The 19,692-nt window shown below is 33.5% G+C and overlaps 1 protein-coding gene across 2 annotated transcripts; it reads right to left on the bottom strand.

Annotated features, from left to right (window-relative positions):
- Positions 1-1,629: 1,629 nt before the first annotated feature.
- LOC114341931 (coiled-coil domain-containing protein 124) lies at positions 1,630-19,058 on the bottom strand. 2 transcript variants are annotated; one of them, XM_050663297.1, is made up of 4 exons: positions 19,017-19,058; positions 13,009-13,350; positions 10,049-10,332; positions 1,630-7,093 (listed from the first exon to the last, which is right to left on the bottom strand). In XM_050663297.1, the coding sequence occupies exons 2-4, from the start codon at positions 13,165-13,167 to the stop codon at positions 6,916-6,918; spliced, it is 621 nt and encodes a 206-aa protein (XP_050519254.1). In that variant the 5' UTR covers positions 13,168-13,350; positions 19,017-19,058; the 3' UTR covers positions 1,630-6,915. The 2 variants fall into 2 exon arrangements, with proteins under 2 accessions (XP_050519254.1, XP_028148537.1); XM_028292736.2 differs by lacking the exon at positions 19,017-19,058 and having other exon boundaries at positions 13,009-13,381.
- Between the last annotated feature and the right edge of the window lie 634 nt (positions 19,059-19,692).

The following is a 19,692-nucleotide window of genomic DNA, read 5'->3' as shown; positions in this document are numbered from 1 at the left end:
GGTGGAGAACTGTATGATACGGATGCAGTCTAAAAAACAGAACAATAAATATTGGTGAAAAAGAAACCACTATATTTACTAAAACTCAAAAAAATCTTGAAAAATCCACAATTGTTTCACAAGATAAATCGTGCATAAGTATTTTTAAGAAACGGATAAAAGGATAAAATCGCCGTGTTGCCGTTTTTATCGGAATATTAAAATAACAGTTGAATCTAAAGTTTAAAGGGAATTCCAAGTTTCTGACCTAAACGTTCACTTTATAATATGAAAAACCAACCTGTGATGTTTTAAAATCCTTAGAACAGTAGTTTTGGGTATGTTTAATTCTATAGAGATTTGCCGACTACTTATATGTGGATTCTGTTGAATTAAAGCAAGAACATTGATTGAATTATCTTCGATCATACCTCTACTACGTCGTTTAAAACAAGGACGATAAAAACTACCAGTTTCTCTTAATCTTCTTGCCTTTCTTTCAAATACTTGTTTGCCATAATGTCTCCTGCCAGGATATCTTACAGAATATATACGTGAGGCAATAGCGGCATTTTGGTGACATTCGAAATAAACTCCAATCATATCATACAATTTGATATACTCATCACAAATTATTAGTACTGATAATTAATTACTAATATTCAATATTAATATCTATTGAAAAAAGTGCAATCTTCAAATCGAATTATAATATAACATTTCTTAACAATGTTTTGACTGCTGTCAATAAATAAACAATATGAACTCCCCGTCAAATTCATTGTCGTAGCCTACTTAGTTTCGAAAAAACGATTTTTAATCGTATGAAATAACAACGGCCAAAACAGGTATCAACATAAGATTCTTCTGCTATAAAAAAATTTGAAAGTACCTACTGACTTATTTTTTAATTTAATTTGTAATACAGGGTGAGTCAATACTATACTTACTTATGTTTATGCGTTTTTATTCATATCTCGAGTGCGACAAAAGCTATCAACATGCGGTTTGCGCCATTTTGTTACGAATTTAATCCAGTTCCATTATAATTTACAATAAATAGGTGTTTCCATTAAACATTTTGAAGAAAAACAAATTTTAATTTTTTCTATTCGAAAGCACCCTCTACCTATGACAATTAAAACTAAATGCAATTATTTTATAGTAGATGTAAATTAATTCATCCACACTCTTTCTACTGACACTAATTTCGTTAAAATCGGTTGATCCAAACCAAACCAAGGTATTTATCCACAAATACTTTCCCACTCTCCCCCACCCTTTATTTGAAAAAACTAAAAAAAAAGTACTTGAACAACTTTGTGCAGAATTTAGGCTTCTTTCTAGTTTACTTATTTAACACTTGGTATAATTGGGCCTATTTCACAAAAAACTGGTTTTCAAACTTTTCTTCACAGGTTACGCCCCCTAGCGGTTAACCCAGAAACTTGAAAGTTATTTCCAGCGATTTCTCTTGGCCACTTTTACTAAGGAATTTTTTCTCCTAAAGTTATAACATCAATAGTTTCTGATATATAGCCGAGATATCGGCTTATTGGACTACCCGGTACATAAGCTCCTTACTCCATTTCTTAGTCATACACAAAATGAACTTAAAAATAAATAAGTAAGAATAATAAAAATCATTGAAACGATATACGTATATATTTGAAAATTAAAAATAAAATTTAAATTAACGCGATTACATAGTCAAAATTAAAGATTTCAAAAACCAAACAATCGATACATACATAATACAATTTTTGTGTAAAACTTGTTAATATAAAGAAGTATTTTTATTTGTTTCCAGTGAAAAATATCATTCTGAAGTGTTTAAAATGTTTAGTCAAGGAATAATCACAAGCCGAAAGTATTTTTCAGTTATGTGAAGTATTCAAATTTAGATTATTACTTGATCTTTGGATAAAAAATGCTCAGTTTAAAAAGTTAAAGATTTGCTGCCAATTGGAGGTATTAAGTCACAATGACGACCTCTCGTGGATTTCGGCGGAACTAAAATTGAGGATGTTTTTCTTCTTATTGACCTGATATAATGGGGGTTTTTAATGTCAAATCGTTGTCAAATTTTTAATTTCAAACGCGCGAAAAAATATTCATTGTTTAGATTTAGGTGGCTAATATAAAATTATTAACATGGAATCTTCACGTTAGTTGGCGTCGATGTTGTATAGAAACTTGTAAAAAAATCTGCTGATGGAGTACAACTGAATTATTGTCCAGTTAAAAAAATCGAACAAGTATTATGGATCGAAGTTTGTGGTTTAAGCAAAAATATTAAGTATTTTTATATTTGCAGTGACCTCTTTAAAAAAGACGATGACATTACTACAAGTAAGTAATTTATACACTAAGCATCAAAATTAATGCACCACCTTAAAAATGGGACATTTTTGATGTCTCGTATTTCCTACTCCTGTTGTCCCATTTTAGTGATTTTTTTAATATGTTATAGCTTTATTCTTCAAGAATATCGATGTAATAATATTGTTGCTAAATAGATGTGTCATTGCATACCGGGTGTAACAATGATAGTGTGTTTTTTCCTTAAAGTTTGGAACACCCTGTGGAATATTCTAGCGTATATAAAATATTGAAATTAAAACTCAACTGTAGCCTTAAGCTTTCTTAACATTTTGCTTTTTGATTCATTCGCTTATGTTGGATAATAAAAAAGTTAGGTACTTTAACAACTAGCAACGTTCTTCATCAATACAGGGTGTTTCTAAATAAGTGCGACAAACTTTAAGGGGTAATTCTGCATGAAAAAATAATGACCGTTTGCTTTGTAAACATCTGTCCGCAAATGCTTCGTTTCCGAGATACGGGATGTTGATTTTTTTCTTATGAACTGACGATTTATTTATTTCTCTAAAACCGGTTGAGATATGCAAATGAAATTTGGTAGGTTTTAAGAGGTAGTTATTGCGCATTTTTTTGGCATAAAATTAAGAATTTTATATTCACCATTGGTGTGCATACGGAAAATATGACCGGGTAATATGACCCGTATGCACGCCAATGGTGAATATAAATTTCTTAATTGTATGTCAAAAAATGTGCAATAACTACCTTTTAAAACCTACCAAATTTCATTTGCATATCTCAACCGGTTTTAGAGCAATACATAAATCGTCAGTTTGTAAGAAAAAATTCAACATCCCGTATCTCGGAAACGAAGCATTTGCGGATATATGTTTATAAAGCAAACATTCATTATTTTGCATGCAGAATTACCCCTTAAAGTTTGTCGCACTTATTTAGAAACACCCTGTATTGATGAAGAACTTTACTAGTTGTTAAAGTATGATCGAAGCGAAGATCGGTGGGATATGCGCATTTTATCAATGAAATGCGATATTTTTAAGACATTCCAGAAGCCGCTACAGATAAAATGTTTTAACAAGCCATTAATCATTCAGAATTAGTCGACGGATATTAGTACAGTTAAAATAATTACGACGATAACTGGACGATAATCATTTAATGGGTGAAATTTAAAATTTTTCTACTTTAATGACAAAAAAGGAAGCTCATTAGCAGAACCCAATTAAAAATTATTTTGCACATCATATTTGAAACATTATTTGGTTGAAAAATCTCATTTTTGTTTGCAAAAAAATATATTAATTTGTCTAAGCTAAATTACAGGTCTGTTTATCTTAAAAAGGATATGTTACTATCAACATTCACACAGTGTTCCAAACTGGATTTTATTTTGAGTGGAAATTTTCCCAGCGATCTCCGAGGGTACAATACCTAACTTTTTATTATTAAACATAAGCGAATTAATCAAAAAGCAGAATGTTAAGAAAGGCTACAGTTGAGATTTAATTTCAATATTTTATATACGCTAGAATATTCCACAGGGTGTTCTAAACTTTGAGGAAAAAACACACTATCATTGTTACACCAGGTATACAATATCACGTATCTGTTTAGCAACAATATTACTATATCAATATTATTGAAGAATAAAGCTATAACATATTAAAAAAAATCACTAAAATCGGACAACAGGTTTAGGAAATACGAGACATAAAAAATGTCCCATTTTTAAGGTGGTGCGTTAATTTTGATGCTTAGTGTATTAATGATACTTATCTTTATACTAAGCAGATATGTACACAGTGTACCTATTTAGATCAAAATCCTTTAAAATATCTTGTAACATCTTGAGGAGTTTTGTTCAGATCAATACAACCATCGCAATAAGTATCTTAACAAATAATTATTTATTGTTTATCTACAATTTCGACAATGTTTGAATACTCGGATTCATTGTTTACAGTCACAGCGGATTCAAAATTACAATTACCTAAATCTTCAGATATATTGTATTCAGAATCAACATTTTGATTTTGTTCAATCACAGCGGCTTCAAAACCATGTTAATAATTTTATATTAGCCACAAATTTGTAAAAATAAACATATTTATGATTTTGAATATTTTTTCGAGCGTTCGAAAATTTGACAACGATTTGACATTAAAAACCCCCATTATAGCAGGCCAAAAAAATAAAAAGAAGAAAAACACCCTCAATTTTAGTTCCGCCGAAATCTACGAGCGGTCGTCATTGTGACTTAACACCTCCAATATACATATATTAGTACAAAGCCCAACACAAAAAAATGCAGTCGCTTTCAGATAATACACCATTGAAATTAACTTAACCTAAAAAATTTCATAAATGTCATTATTTTATCAATATTTATGAATTTTTTATATTTGATGACAATATTTATGTTTACTAGTTTAGGCACCTTAGGTTTATCAAATATTTCGTTGAGAATAAACTGCAATAAAATACATACACTCAAGTGCAAAAAAAATCGATCCTCTTAAAAATTTGGTCAATTTGATGTCACGAATTTCCTAAACCCGTTGTCCGATTTAAGTGATTTTTTACCATGTTATAGCCTTATTCGTTAACAATATCGCTGTTATAATATTGTTGTTAGACAGGTAAACTGTAGTTGTATACTGGGTGTACGAATCAAACTGTGTTTTTTTCTCAAAGTTCGCATCACCCTGTGGACTATTCTAGCATTTATAAAATACTAAAATTAAAAGCCAACTATAACCTCAGGTCTTCTTAACATTCTGTTTTTAGATTCATTCGCTTATGTTGGAGGTAAAAAGGTTAGGTACTTTAACAACTGGCCATGTTCGTCATCAGTACAGGGTGTTTCTAAATAAGTGTGACAAACTTTAAGGGGTAATTTTACATGAGAAAATAAGGACAGTTTGCTTTATAATCATATGTCCGCAAACGGTTCGTTTCAGAGATACAATTTTTTCCGTTAATTTTTTTTACAAACTGACGATTTATTTATTGCTTTAAAACCAGTTGAGATATGCATATCGAATTTGGTGGGTTTTAAGACGTAGTTATGGCACATTTTTTGACATACAATTAAGAATTTAATATTTATCATTGGCGCACAAACGGGTATTATGAGCGATCATTCACTTGTGTTGGATAATGAAAAAGTTAGGTACTTTGACAACTAGCCATGTTCTTCATCAATACAGGGTGTTTTTAAATAAGTGCGAAAAACTTTAAGGGCTAATTCTGCATGAAAAAATAATGACAGTTTGCTTTATAAACATGTCCGCAAATGGGCAAACGGGATGTTGAATTTTTTCTTACAAACTGACGATTTATTTATTGTTCTAAAACCGGTTGAGATATGTAAATGAAATTTGGTAGGTTTTAAGAGGTAGTTATTTCACATTTTTTTGGCATACAACTAAAAAATTTTTATTCGCCATTGTCGTGCATACAGGTAATATGACCGGGTAATATGACCCGTATGCACGCCAATGGTGAATATTAAATTCTTAATTGTATGTCAAAAAATGGGCAATAACTACGTCTTAAAACTCACCAAATTTGATTTGCATATCTCAACTGGTTTTAAAGTAATAAATAAATCGTCAGTTTGTAAAAAAATTGAACATCCCGTATCTCGGAAACGAAGCGTTTGCGGACATATGATTATAAAGCAAACTGTCCTTATTTTCTCATGTAAAATTACTCCTTAAAGTTTGTCGCACTTATTTAGAAACACCCTGTATTGATGACGAACACGGCCAGTTGTTAAAGTACCTAACTTTTTTATTATCCAACATAAGCGAATGAATCTAAAAACAGAATGTTAAGAACACCTGAGGCTAGAGTTGGGTTTTAATTTCAGTATTTTATAAATGCTAGAATAGTCCTCAGGGCGATGCGAACTTTGAGAAAAAAACACAGTTTGATTCGTACACCCAGTATACAATGACAGTTTACCTGTCTAACAAAAATATTATTACAGCTATATTGTTAATGAATAAGGCTATAACATGGTAAAAAATCACTTAAATCGGACAACAGGTTTAGGAAATTCGAGCATCAAAAATGACCAAATTTTTAAGTGGATCGATTTTTTTGCACCCGAGTGTAGTTTCTTTAATACACTGGCTTCCATATATTATGAAAGCCTTATCATAATACAATTTTTGCAGTAAAGAACAATCCATAACTTGTTTTGTTATAGCAAAAGCAAAATCAACTAATTATTGTCACGATTTAATATTATCTGCCTCACTTTATTGAAACAATTCATACCAGAGAAGATTGCACTCAATTATCTTGAAAAGCAAAAAAATATTTAAACTTGTTCTAATGATGTGTGGGTTATTGAAAATTTAAGAATACCGTGACAAACTTTGAAGTATAATAACATATATGGAGTTATCAGTATTTTTAAAGTGTGTTTCTGGGGCAATTGAAGATTCTTATTAATAATTCATAATTCTATCATAAGTCTTCATCAATGATGTAGTACATCCACACAGGTATTGTATGTATCCAATTTTTATCTGAATTTGAACACTTCTGTTGATAACAGCTAATAACAAAATAAGTAAACTATTGGTTAAGAGGATTCTCTGGTGATTTTTGCCATTCCTTGAAGATCATTTGTTTCAGTTGAGATAAACGTAGAGTTGGGTTTTCTTCTTTTAGTTCTTTAAGTCTTCTTTCTTCATAGGCAGTATATGCAGCTTTCATACGTTTTTCTGGATGTTTGTCAAGTTCATCATTATTACTGAAAAAGAAATATAACTATAAAAATATAGAAACAAAATATATAAAAATACATCTATTTTTTGCTATTTTATGATCAAATTGGAACTCCGTTATGCTGGTTCCAAGCCTGAGGCTCTTCATCGAAGGGTAAGAGGAGAAAGATGAGTTAAATACCCTGTTAAAAACCAAGGCTAGTTTGATCAGGATGATAGTACCTGTACCAAAAAAACCCTGTAGGGGTTACACACAAAAGGAGATAAGCTGTCCACCAAGTAAGAGTCAGAGACTTTAACATCCCCTGGTCCTCCATATTGTGGGTTGGGTATGAGGTGAAAAACTATACTCTGGAAAACCAAAACTTTTACACCATATTCAGATTGGATATATTAGAAACTAGAGAGAGTGTTGTACAGTCGCGGTCACTGAATAGTTTACACCGTCATTTTTATATTGTAATACTGTAAAATTTCAGTGCCGTACAGATTTACTAAATGTCAAATTGCTTGTCAAAAATTTCGCGTATATTGAAAAATAAAATAAAAAGCTATTAAATGCGTTCAAAAACCAAGAGCAATTGCCAAACTCAATAATTTTAACTCAGTTTTATTCAAAAAAACTTCTTTCTATAATTTCTATTTTGTTACATTTTGTAAAATAGATTTGTGTTATTTGATTTTTAAATTTTAATCAACCTATTCTGGACCCGCCACTGGTAACGTCACTTTAACGTAAAAGGTGCGTTTAAACGAGGTAAAAATTCAAAAAATTGGCCACTGGATATTAAAGGGTGTAAACTATTCAATGACCACAACTGTACCTTCTATACAAATATTGCGCTGAGCAGGGCCGTAACTACCATTGGGGCAACCGGGGCCCACGACCAAGAGGGCCCCTGTTTGGTTGGCCATGCATAGATTGTAACAAAGTGTTTTTAAAGTACTTTCAGTCAAGTTCTACTTCGCGCTGTCCGATTTTAATGTCATCGCGGCCTACGCTCGCGATGTGCATCGCCCCGCCTTCTCTCCTCTGATACGAGTCAGAGGCTCCACCCGTCGAAGCCTTGGAATTCTCGGCATCTCAGTCCGCGGTTGTCCTCCGGCCTGCACGGGCTTGTCCCGTCAGCCTGGGGCGCTGCACTTGCCTTACCCTGACTCTGTGGTCTGGGGTCATTCCGCATTCAAAAAGTTCTTTTACTTTTTAGTTTTAGTTCCAGTAGTCTAGTGTTTCTCTTTTAGGACATTTCATTTCATAATGTAAGAAATTGCTTTGGCTTGGTTCTTTTGAGAACCAGCCAAATGCACAGTAGCGGAGTAGCAGGATTACATTTTATTTTTTAGGTTAAATTATTAATGTAAGAAACCCCCGCACTGTGCACTTTGTTAAAACACATAGTGCAAATCCATTGCCTTAGCCCTAGAAGGCTGAGGCGTAGCTGATGACCAGCGAAGCCGTCTGTACCTTGTAAATAGATGAGGACCCAACAGGCCGGGGGTGAATTGAGTAGCCCCTTGCATGCTAGAAGAAGGAGGCCCTTCGAGGAGGACTTATGACTCCATCTTTCAGCACCTGTCGTGGACATTAATAAGTACATGGCATATTAATTCTAACAACTTCAATGGTCGATTTTAACCTGTTTCACCTGCACCATTATAAAAAATTTTGTCTCAAAATCTCTTCATGAGGGCACCTCATTTTCTTTGCTTTCAAACCACAAAGCAGCTCGGTCTTTTAGATGGCTTCTTATAATTGCTTTGCAGTCTTCGAAGTTCTCTATATGTTGGAATTTATTTTTTAAGATTTTAATGAAAGATACCGGATGTCGTTTCCTAATACCCCCGCCAAATTGAATTCTGCTCTCATTAGAGCTGTATACAATTACTTCTCAACAGTCTCCTCCTTTTTGACATTTTCCTATCTCCTTCAATTTTTCTTCCACTTTTTCCATATCGAATTTTAACGTATTCTCGAATTTTTCTTCCACCTTTTCAATTTTCTGTATCTTCTTAGCAATCTGGTTTACCTCTTCCTTCATTTTCTCTAGAACCTTCATATTTTCCAACTCCCAACGAACACTACCGTTAATTGGGTGGCCACTGAGGTCGTCATACCAATTTGTTTTTTTACTAGTTGTACAAAATAAAATCCTCAACATAGTCTCGGAAACATTGCAATCAAAATCTTTGGACAATTTAACAGCTTACAGTTTACTTGAAGACAGCCTCTTAAAACTAACTACTGAAATGAGGACAATTTGAAACCTTCTTTGAAGAGGCTTCAAATATGTGTCAACATTGGGGAATACCAGTAGGATTCGCTCCAAGACGCAAGGACTAATGCAGAAGATGAAAAAACATTTCGATGAACTGTGCGAAGATGAAAAACTTCAAGATCCCAAGTCATGCTTTAGAGTTTTAGAGTAACCGTGTTTTACTAAATGACCGACACATTATGTGATCAGCTACACACTCACTTTCAAGGAATGGAAGCAGTGTTAGATACGTACCAAATTGTCATTGTCAACTTCGTAAAACATTTTCCAGATGAGAGGTAGGGAGTTTGCCCCCCTTCCGCTAGGGGGCTAACCCCCAAGAGCTCCCGGCAGGGGCCCCCAGATCACATTTGCCCCGGGGCCCCCAACATCGTACTTATGGCCCTGGCGCTAAGCAGGTCATTTTATAAGAATGGATAATGACAGAACACCTAGTAGAACCCTTAGTGAAATATGATGGGACATCATCCAGTAGGAAGACCAAGAAAGGGATGGATAGACAAAGTGAGAACCGATACTAAAGAGATATTGAGGGTGGATACCTGGAGGAGAGCAGCCAGGGACAGAGATACTTGAAGGTGGATGCTGGGGGAGGCTAGGGCCTGACTTGGGCTATAACGCCATACGAGAGAGTGTTGGAACATCAACACTCTGAAACGGGTGGGAGCTGCAAGAGAATAAATTTATTAGCAATATAAACCTTACCCTAGTATTGAAATAGCTTCATCAATAGTTCTAGCTTCTTCTCCTTCTACTTGGAGCCTATTAATATTTTCAATCAATGGAGCATCCAGATGAGTTTCCACTTTCTTCTCTTCTTTTTCTACTTTAGGTGCAGCTGCCTTGGCAGATATCTGAGCTCTTGTCACTTTCACTGGAGGTGCAGGTTTAGATGTTTTCTTAACGATTTCACTTTGTTCTTTTTCTAATAATTCTTTTGTTTCAGCTTTCTTCCTCAAGGCTTCTTGTTTTTTCTTTTCTTCTGCCTCCTTAATAATTAAAAAATTATTATTAAAATTTTTTATGTAAAATATGAATGTATTGGTATATTACATTATATTACAGAATAGTACTATCTTCCCCAAAACTACCAAGTGATTCAGAAATTTTGATTTATTCTACATGAAGTTCATGACCTATCCTATATCACCACTAAACTTTATATATGCATTTAATATAAATTCCTTAGAAAATAAACCATACCTCATCAAAGAAAAAGAACACCAAGGCATTTAGGAAAAAATAAATTGATTTTTAAATACAGCATCACCTATCAACTTACAACTTTTTGCATTGTGTTCAGGATAGCGTCAGGAAAAAGTCTACATTAGAAAAATGGGTGGAAACGCATAATTGTATTTATGAGAATATGTCAAAATCAATATAATTAAGGGCCAGATTCTGTTACTCAGAGGTTTTTGGGGCCACCTGAAACATCTGGATCTCAGGGTTATTGCTAAGGTACATCATTTTCTGGAGTTTCAAGCCATAAGAACTGAACCCTGGAGTACCTGGTGCTCCAAATACTGCTAGTGTATGTCACCTTCTACTAGAGTTTTGAGCGTTTTCTGTACTAAATAAATGCAAATATATTACTCACTACTATAATAGAAATAGAGTTTTTTTTTTGGCGTTGCTGAACATGAATATGACATCAGAATCATCCCTTGGAACATATAGTGCCCAGGGTGACTGTTATGTATGTCACCTTGAATTTCAAGGCTTTTTGATACTAAATTAATGTAAATAGAGTATGAGGGTTTTCAAGGTTGCTGAGTATGATTATGATGTATACCCCATTCCACGAATATATGACCCTCTTGGATTATCGTGACAATGAATATTTTACTGTGCAAAATATGAAGAACGAAAGTAAATTGAAAATTATATTGTTGTTTATTGGAGTAATTATTAGAGCAAAAGACTTTCGTACTTCTTATGTTGCACACTAAAATATTCGTTGTCACGATAATCCAAAACAGTCGTATATTCGTGGAATAAACCATAGATGAAGGCCTCTAGAGCATCTGGTGTCCAGGGAAGATACAAATAAAAAGAATATAATAATAAATATTCTTTGTTCTTAAAACCAGCTCTTTATTTTTTTACAATCAAGAATTTGAACATTTTAGAGGACATTTTACATTTACAATTAATTAACACATTTATGATTTATCACATCATTTATCATACAACAATGTCAATATCAATGACATTGTTATTAATCATCCTGTACACCTGATACTTCAGAAGACTTCACCTACTTCATATTTATTGTGTTCAGTAACCCCGAAAACCCCGAGTACTCTGTATCAATTTAGTTTCGGAAAGTCTCTAAAAAATAAGGTGCCTTAGCAGTAACCATGGGCACCCTGAGCAGTAACCCTGGAAAAAATGCCCCCCAGGCCAAACAGCAGTTTCGCCATTACACAGTGGTCCCTAGGAACCTCCATGGTATATGGGGAACTTCCTACATCTGTCCCTAGGGACCGCCATGGCGCTTAACGTGTTAATATAGGTACTAATTTTGACATGTTTTCATAAAATTCGATATTGCTCCAAAAACTTGTTAATGAAATTATGCATTTCCATCCATTTCTCTAGTGTAGACTTTTTTCCTGATGTTATTCTGAACACATTTATTTTTGTTATTTTTTGTTTAAATTGGGACATCCCATACAGAAATAAACAATGCAAAAAGTCTCTAGGTGCTGTATTTAAAAATCAATTTATGTTGGTTTTTTTTGTTCTGAATGCTCTGGTCTAATAGAGAGAAATATCAAAACAAATCATGGAATCGGAACCACAATAATTCTGAAACACAATTTCATTTGCAAGAATATCAGTCAATTTTTTTAGATAGCCATTGGGTGCGTTAGCATGATGTCAGCGGCTGAATGTAAGAACAAAACGGCTTAGTGGTTATATCCAGTGGTAATAGGGAAAGCTTAGTAAATCTATCAGCGGCTAACTTCCAGCGGTGTTGTCTGACAGCTACCACTTACTCAGCTGTCCAGCCGCTGAGGTTGTCTGAATGTACCCAATATATACTAACAAAAATACATCAGTCTAATATTGATCTTTAGTTGGTCTGCTTCCAATTAAATAAAAGTGTGGGCATTTTAAACAAAAGCTAATTCCTTAAAAAAGGAATTAGCTCAAGACCACCATGGGAAATTCTTAACTGCACCTTGGAAAATGATTCCATTAACATATTTCCATAATAACCAACATACTCAAACTAATACAATTAACTTAAAAGTCTTATGACTTAGATTTTATAATTTAAATATTTAAAAAACCATAGAGAAGTAAAAACTTCTTTTGTATATTGGTATAAAAAGTTTTATTAAAAAACATAAAAGTCCTCCAAAAGGATTTGCAAAACGTTTTCAATCTGAATCAGATCATCCTCAGTGCGTTCTGCTTCGTAAAATAAACTAGCAACTTTTTGTAAAAGGTTACATCGATATTAATGGTTTACATAATAATTAAGTGGTATTTGTAGCGACTCCAAGTCGATGTTACAGGATGAAATGTGTTAGGAGTGCTCAAAGGGCAACATGGTTCCCTGCTCGTTAAGAACTTGTGGTTCTTGCCAGTTCAATGGACATTGGACATTAAATATTTAAATTACAAATATATCATAATACTATAATATTAACCTTTTTTTGTTGTTTCTTTTGTAACTGTTTGTCATTATCTGCCCAATATAAATCATCTACTTCTTTCTGCTTTTTCGCGGAGACTTCATCCTTAGCTTGTTTTTTTCTTTCCCTAGCAGCAACAGCTTTGGTGTTTTCAGTGGCAAACTTTTTTGGCATATTTAATTTTTTCTATGAATACAATTTTTGATAAAAAATATATTGATTTAATTTTAACATTAACCTGTAGCGGAACTGTCCACTTCCACTTCCACTTCTTTTTTTTGGCTTGCATACAAGTGCATCTGCCAGCACATTTCTTTCGTGTTGCAGTTGTCTTGCTCTTAGCAATACTGCAGCACTCTAAAGACAAACAAGAAGATTCTACGCTTTTTTTTGACAATTACTTAATATGATAGGTTATGTTTCGGCTAACGGATTTTAGTATTTTATTTCCTGTTTCTTTATTCTTAAATATTAAAATCATTTCTTTAGACGTTCATAATATCTAACAAATTTATACGTATAGAAATATACCCTGTGATGAGAGATGTTAGTTTAGACAAATAGAACAACATAGGGATAAAACTCTTCTCGCTCCGGGGTAACGGCAGAGCTTTCACAACCCGAAATGTTACCTCGGTTAGACTAGAACCCAGGAAAGGATAGGATAAAGAAATATGGGACAATTGAGTTTGTATTTCACAAATTGACCTTGTTAATATTTAAATGAGTAACAATTAATTTTAGTTGATCAAAAGTTAGATTGCAAAGAATATCTTGTATATTAAAACTAACTGGGACCCCTAGTTTTTTTAGTTCATCTCTAAGATCAAACTGTGTACCTTTTCTTATGGGACATTGCAAAAGAATATGGTCTATATTCTCCTCTCTTCCACATTCACAGAATGGATGATCTTTTATTTTTAGTCGATATAGATGTGATCCTGTGCAACAGTGCCCTGTCCTCATCCTTATTATATTAGTCAGGTGTCTTCGGTCTATATAGGGAAATTTTTTAAACCAGGGTTTATCTGGAAATGAGGGTTGAATTCCAGAATACCATCTCCCTTTAGTCTGTGTCTGTGATTTCCAGCATATGTCATGTTCCCTCCTTATTTTACTTTTCAATATTGGCCAAACATCTGTGTAGTTTATTTTCATACTTTGTGGGACATTAAGTACTCTCCCAATATTTGCCAACTTATCAGCATATTCGTTTCCCTCTATTCCTGAGTGACCGGGGATCCAGCACAATTTATATTTTTTGTTATCTGAGTTTGCCTCTACTAATAGCTGTTTCGTTTCTAATGTGGTATGATCATTATTTGCATTTATGCCAACTTTTGTTAGTTTCTGTATAGCACTTCTGGAGTCAGTAAAGACAATACAATCAGTAATACCTCGATTCAGACATTCCTTTACCCCCTTGCCAATAGCCACTATTTCTGCTGTGCATATATTCAATGCTGATGGTAATCTAGATGAGTATGAATAGTTGATATTGGGAATGTATACACCGTAGCCTGTCTCTGCTTCCTTAGCATTCCCACTTTTTGATGCATCAGTATAGATAAATAGGTAGTTTTCACTTAATTTCTCTGTTGCTGCTTTGAATATCATATTTTGATGATGATCTGACTTGCTGATTTTTAATTGCACTGTGGGAAGTCGTGTGTATTGTATGTCCATGTTGAACGAGAAGCAGGGTATCACATTTGCTGTGTGAATTATACTTTTGTATGGTTCTAGTTGGTCAAGTGCCTCCACTAGGTATGGTCTCTCTCTTTGTTTCCAATATCCTATCTTATAAGTACACGCTTGTTTAATATCTTTGATTACCTTTAATATCGGATTATCTTGAATGCTGTACATTTTTGTCATAAATTTCGTTGCCAACCATTTTCTTCGAAATTCTAGTGCCATCTCTGCAGTTTCTGCCAGCAATGCTGTTGTAGGAGTTGACTTCATGCATCCGAGGATAACCCTTAGGGCTTGAAATTGTACTGTATCTAGCTTACGCAAGGTGTTTTTGTTTGATGGTTTTATGAATATGCTGCCGAAGTCCAAATGGGATCTCACCAGACCATAATATACCAGTAGTAAAGTGGCAGGGTCCCCACCCCACCAAACTTTCCCTATTGCCCTCATTACGTTAATACCTTTAATAGCCTTACTTCTTATGTTTTCTATGTGGGGGTTCCAGTTAAGGTTTTCTGTGAGGGTGACTCCTAAATATTTAATTTCTTTTTTACGAGGGATGATCTGCTGATCCATAACGATTTCTGGATATATGTAGCTATTACTAGTTTTTGCAAACCATACTACTTCACTCTTGTTTACTGAAATAGAGAAGCTGTGTTTCGCTAGCCATTCACTTATGTCTGCAAGAATTAAATTTGATCCTATTACTGCTTGGATTGGGTTTTGATGTTTGTTTAGCAGTACTAGATCATCTGCATATGACAATAAAATGCATTCCTCTGGTATTATTTCATAAATCGAATGTATATAGATGTTAAATAGTAACGGACTGAGTGGTGATCCTTGTGCTAAACCTTGTGTTGTAAAGGTCGGACCTATGAGATTTTCTTCCTCATTTTTGACATATATTTTCCTGTTATGAAGAAGCTTGAATGTAAGGTTAGTTAGTTCTATTGGGAGATTTAAATCTAACATTTTTTTATAAAGTATATAAATGTTTACATGATCATAGGCGGCTTTTATATCTAGGAAAATTCCCAACACACTTTTATTCTCTGAAAATGCTGCCTGAATATAAGATGTAAGAAAAGCAATATTAGTCTGAATTCCCATACCTTTTCTAAACCCTGATTGGAAGCTGTTGAATGTATGGTTATTTTCCAATATCCATTCCAGTCTGTTTTTAATAAAGTGTTCCATTATTTTGCCTACACATGATGAGAGGGCTATGGCTCTATAACTATCTACGAGTTGCGGATTTCTGGTAGGTTTGAGAAACGGGAGTATTATTTGTGTTTTCCAGCTCTCAGGAATCTCTTTTCCCTCTAGTGCCTTATTGTACATATGAAGTAAGCTTTTTAAGGCTGCCTCTGGTAAATATTTGATCATTGAATAAGTGATTGCATCAATGCCCGTTGCTGTGTCCTTTTTATTGTTTATACCTTGTTTCAGTTCACTCATGGAGAAAGGATTCTGGATCCTGTTGTTTGCCACTATCGTAAATTCTGGATCTATGTTGCATACTGATAGATTTGTTAAGATACTTTCACTGATTTGTGTGTTGGGTAGTTTTTTTTTATACCCCTGTTGTGAATTATAGAATTTTTTAACTGTACTCCATACGTAGCTCATATCAGAGTTTCTATTTAGCGTTGCACAGAACTTTCTAAAACTGTCTCTTTTTTTCTCCCTTAGAAACTTTTTTGTTGCTGCTATCATTTTTTTGGCGTGGACATAGTTTTCAACTGTGAATTGTGTCTTGAGCCTTAAAATTGCTTCTTTTCTGTCTCTTATTTTTTGTGAGCATTCCTGATCCCACCAGATGCATCCTATTCTTCTCTTTGTTCGATTTTTCATTGGAATAGTCATATTGGCTGCTCTCTCCATTGTTTGAATTAACTCTCTATATTCCAGCTGTTCTATATTTGCTGTTCGGTTTAATATGTCCTGGTACTCTTCCCAGTTGGCTCTTTTATAATTTTTCATTCCCCGATTGATGTTTTCCGGATTAATGTTTATGGAATTTTGTATAACTAGTTTTGTGGGGTAGTGGTCACTGAAGCCCAGGTCGTTTATTACTGTCCAATCACATTTGTGGGCTTGATTACTGGAGGTCATCGTCAGGTCTACTGCACTTCTCCTTTGTCCTGGTCTGGTGAGTCTTGTTGGAGTCCCATCGTTATGTATAAAAAAATTGTATTCATCAACAAATTCTTCTATATTGTTACCATTTGTGTCAGATATTTCACATCCCCAAGCAACATGATGGGCATTGAAATCTCCCAAAATGATGATCGGTCCTTGTAGCACCTTAATTAGGTTAGATAGTTTGTTTTTTGTTATTTTATTGGTGGGATGAGAGTATATATTTACTATATTATAATTTTGAATTTTAATTATTATTATTCTAAATTTGTTGGTTTCTAGGTTATTTCCACATTTTAAAATTTCGTACTTTAGATTTTTTTTAATTAGTGTTGCTATACTAGTACCTTCATTCATATCATTTCTGACTATATTATAGGTTTTAATGTTAAATTTATGTACCGGTTTTAGAAAGGTTTCATTGAGTAAAATGACATCTGGTTCCTCATCTCTGATTAGTGATATTAAATTACTAAAATTAGAGTTTACACTACGTATGTTCCATTGAATAATGTTAAGGTTTGTGTTATCCATTTTTATACTAATGTGTTAGTTACTTGCAGATGAGAACTGCATTTTTTGTTGATCTGATTATATAACTTGTTATTTTGATTACTTTTCTGGCCTATCCGAATCTTCCGAAGATTTGGACAACTCAAAGTATGTATTAATTAGATCCCTAATTTGACATTTATGTTCTATTGGTGTAATTAAAAATTTTTTATAATATTCTTCAACTCTGTTCAGATTATTTGACTCTATTGACTGTGTACCTGACCCAGCAGGATCTTCTTCTCTATCTATGTTTCTATATGGACTAGATTGAAAATTTTGAAATTGTGGCCTGTGTTCTGCCCTTTCCTGTCTTCCATTGGGGTATGATAATACTCTGTTATGTGCTGTTTTGTCAAAACTGACTCTCTTTGTTGGAGGAGAGGCGTTTGTCGTTGATGCATTTGCGTATGTTCTTTTTGACTTGACAATATTACTGCTATTGATATAAGATCTTCTTTGATTTATCTGTATATGATTGTCCGATTGTTGCCCCTTGTTTTGTGGACTGGGGAATTCTGTTTGCAAGAATCTAAATGTTTGTGCTGTATTGGATGTATTAGGTACATATGACTTAGGGTGCAAAAAATTGGCCTCATAATGTGTTATATTTTCGTATACCATGGTCTTTTTAATGTTGCATTGCCTTTCATACTCGGGACATTTTCTGCTGGTAGCCTGGTGTTCTGTCGATTTGCAGAAGTAACAAGATATTCTACATGTCTGTTGTGCATTTTCTTCGGTTTCATGTGGGTTGCCACAGTTGTGACATTTTTTTATGCTTTTACACTGCATTTTTGTGTGTCCAAAAGCCAGGCAATTGAAACATTGGGTGACTCGTGGTATGTAGGGAATTAGCGGAATTGATAAGTAACATAATTTTATATTTCTAGGGATTATTACCCCTTCAAATGTTATTAAGATGGTCCCCGTTGGAGAGTACTCGATTGTTCCGTCTTCATTGGCTTTTTTCGTGGTAAATCTTTTTACATCTAATATCTTAAAAGGGCTTTCGCCCATATTTTTGATGTTTTCTTCTGTAAATATTGGGTTTATATTCCTAGCTATTGCTTTACAAGTTACCGAGTTTCTTGGTATATATATTTTGTATTTGTCATTTAGTTTATTATTTTTAACAAAGTTATTTGCTGCTGATGCAGATTGAAATATTATTCCTAATTTGTTTTTACCTTTTTCTTTAACCTCTAAAACATCTTTAAGTTTTAATTGAAAAATATCTTTAGCAATTTTTAGATGATTATAGCGACCTACAGCATGCCCTTTTTCAATTCCTTCAATAATTACAATAAATGGCCCTATAGCAGAATTATTATAACTTAAATTAGTTAAAAAAGTCTCCGTTTTATTATTTGTATCTTTTTGTTCGGTTTTTTTATTCGTATCCATTAAGTTCATATCAACATCTTGACTATTAAAACCAGCAAAACCTTCAAGGTCAGGAGGGACTTTCCCCCCGGAATCCTCGGTCATTATTAATTACCTTAAATATTTTATACTCTTATCTAAGCGTGTTAAATACAAATGAAATTTAAGAATATAAATGTAATATACCAATAATATTAAAAAAGAAAAGGTTTATTAACAGAGGAAAGGTTAGTAGATCTCACCACAGGTTTCAAATTTGCCTCCTGATGCGAATCACATCCGTCACCTTTCACTGCCACCGAAAGAATTTTGATCCTAGCGGAACTGTCTATTTTGACATTGACGTAATTTCTATAAAAAGAAGATGTATGGATGTCCTGTTTTACTTCGTATGCGGCCAGGATGATGTAACCAAATGTAACCTAAAAATTAGTGTTCCGTGTTCCATGATCTGATTTTGATTTTGACAGTTCACTCAAACCAGCCACAGCCACACTTGCGGTTAGCGAAAACCAAATACTTTGGCTTCGGAGCTTCTAGACAATTGACAGTTATAATTATTGGGGACTTAGAAATTTTACACCCGTATTTTGAATTTCTCTAATAGATGGTTTGTTTAAACCCTAAATTTTCCTTTAAGGTTTTTCTTATTAATTGAAAACAATCATTTTTGTTTAAGAATATTTTTATTATGTGAAATATTTATGTTTTTCTTTGGTAGTAGGTACCTACTGTTTTTGATAATGTGGTAATAATATAACTTTTATAATATGGTTAATTATTTGACTGTAATTTATAACTTTCCTATGGTAAATTATTTTATCGAGAAATTCAAAATACTGGTAAAATTGCTAAGTCCCCAAGAGGTACCGAATTATAAGTAACATATCCTATACATATATAAGTACATATAAGGTA

The sequence above is a fragment of the Diabrotica virgifera genome, chromosome 10, assembly GCF_917563875.1.
Source record: "Diabrotica virgifera virgifera chromosome 10, PGI_DIABVI_V3a".
Lineage (NCBI taxonomy): Eukaryota > Metazoa > Arthropoda > Insecta > Coleoptera > Chrysomelidae > Diabrotica > Diabrotica virgifera.
This window is presented reverse-complemented; position numbering and strand designations above follow the sequence as displayed.

Excerpts from the sequence above, each read along its gene's own strand:
- LOC114341931 (XM_050663297.1), bottom strand. The coding sequence starts at position 13,167 with ATGCCAAAAAAGTTTGCCACTGAAAACACCAAAGCTGTTGCTGCTAGG. Across the intron at positions 10,333-13,008 it reads AAAAGAAACAACAAAAAAAG|GAGGCAGAAGAAAAGAAAAA; the intron begins GTTAATATTATA and ends TTAATTATTAAG. Across the intron at positions 7,094-10,048 it reads GAAGCTATTTCAATACTAGG|TAATAATGATGAACTTGACA; the intron begins GTAAGGTTTATA and ends TTTCTTTTTCAG.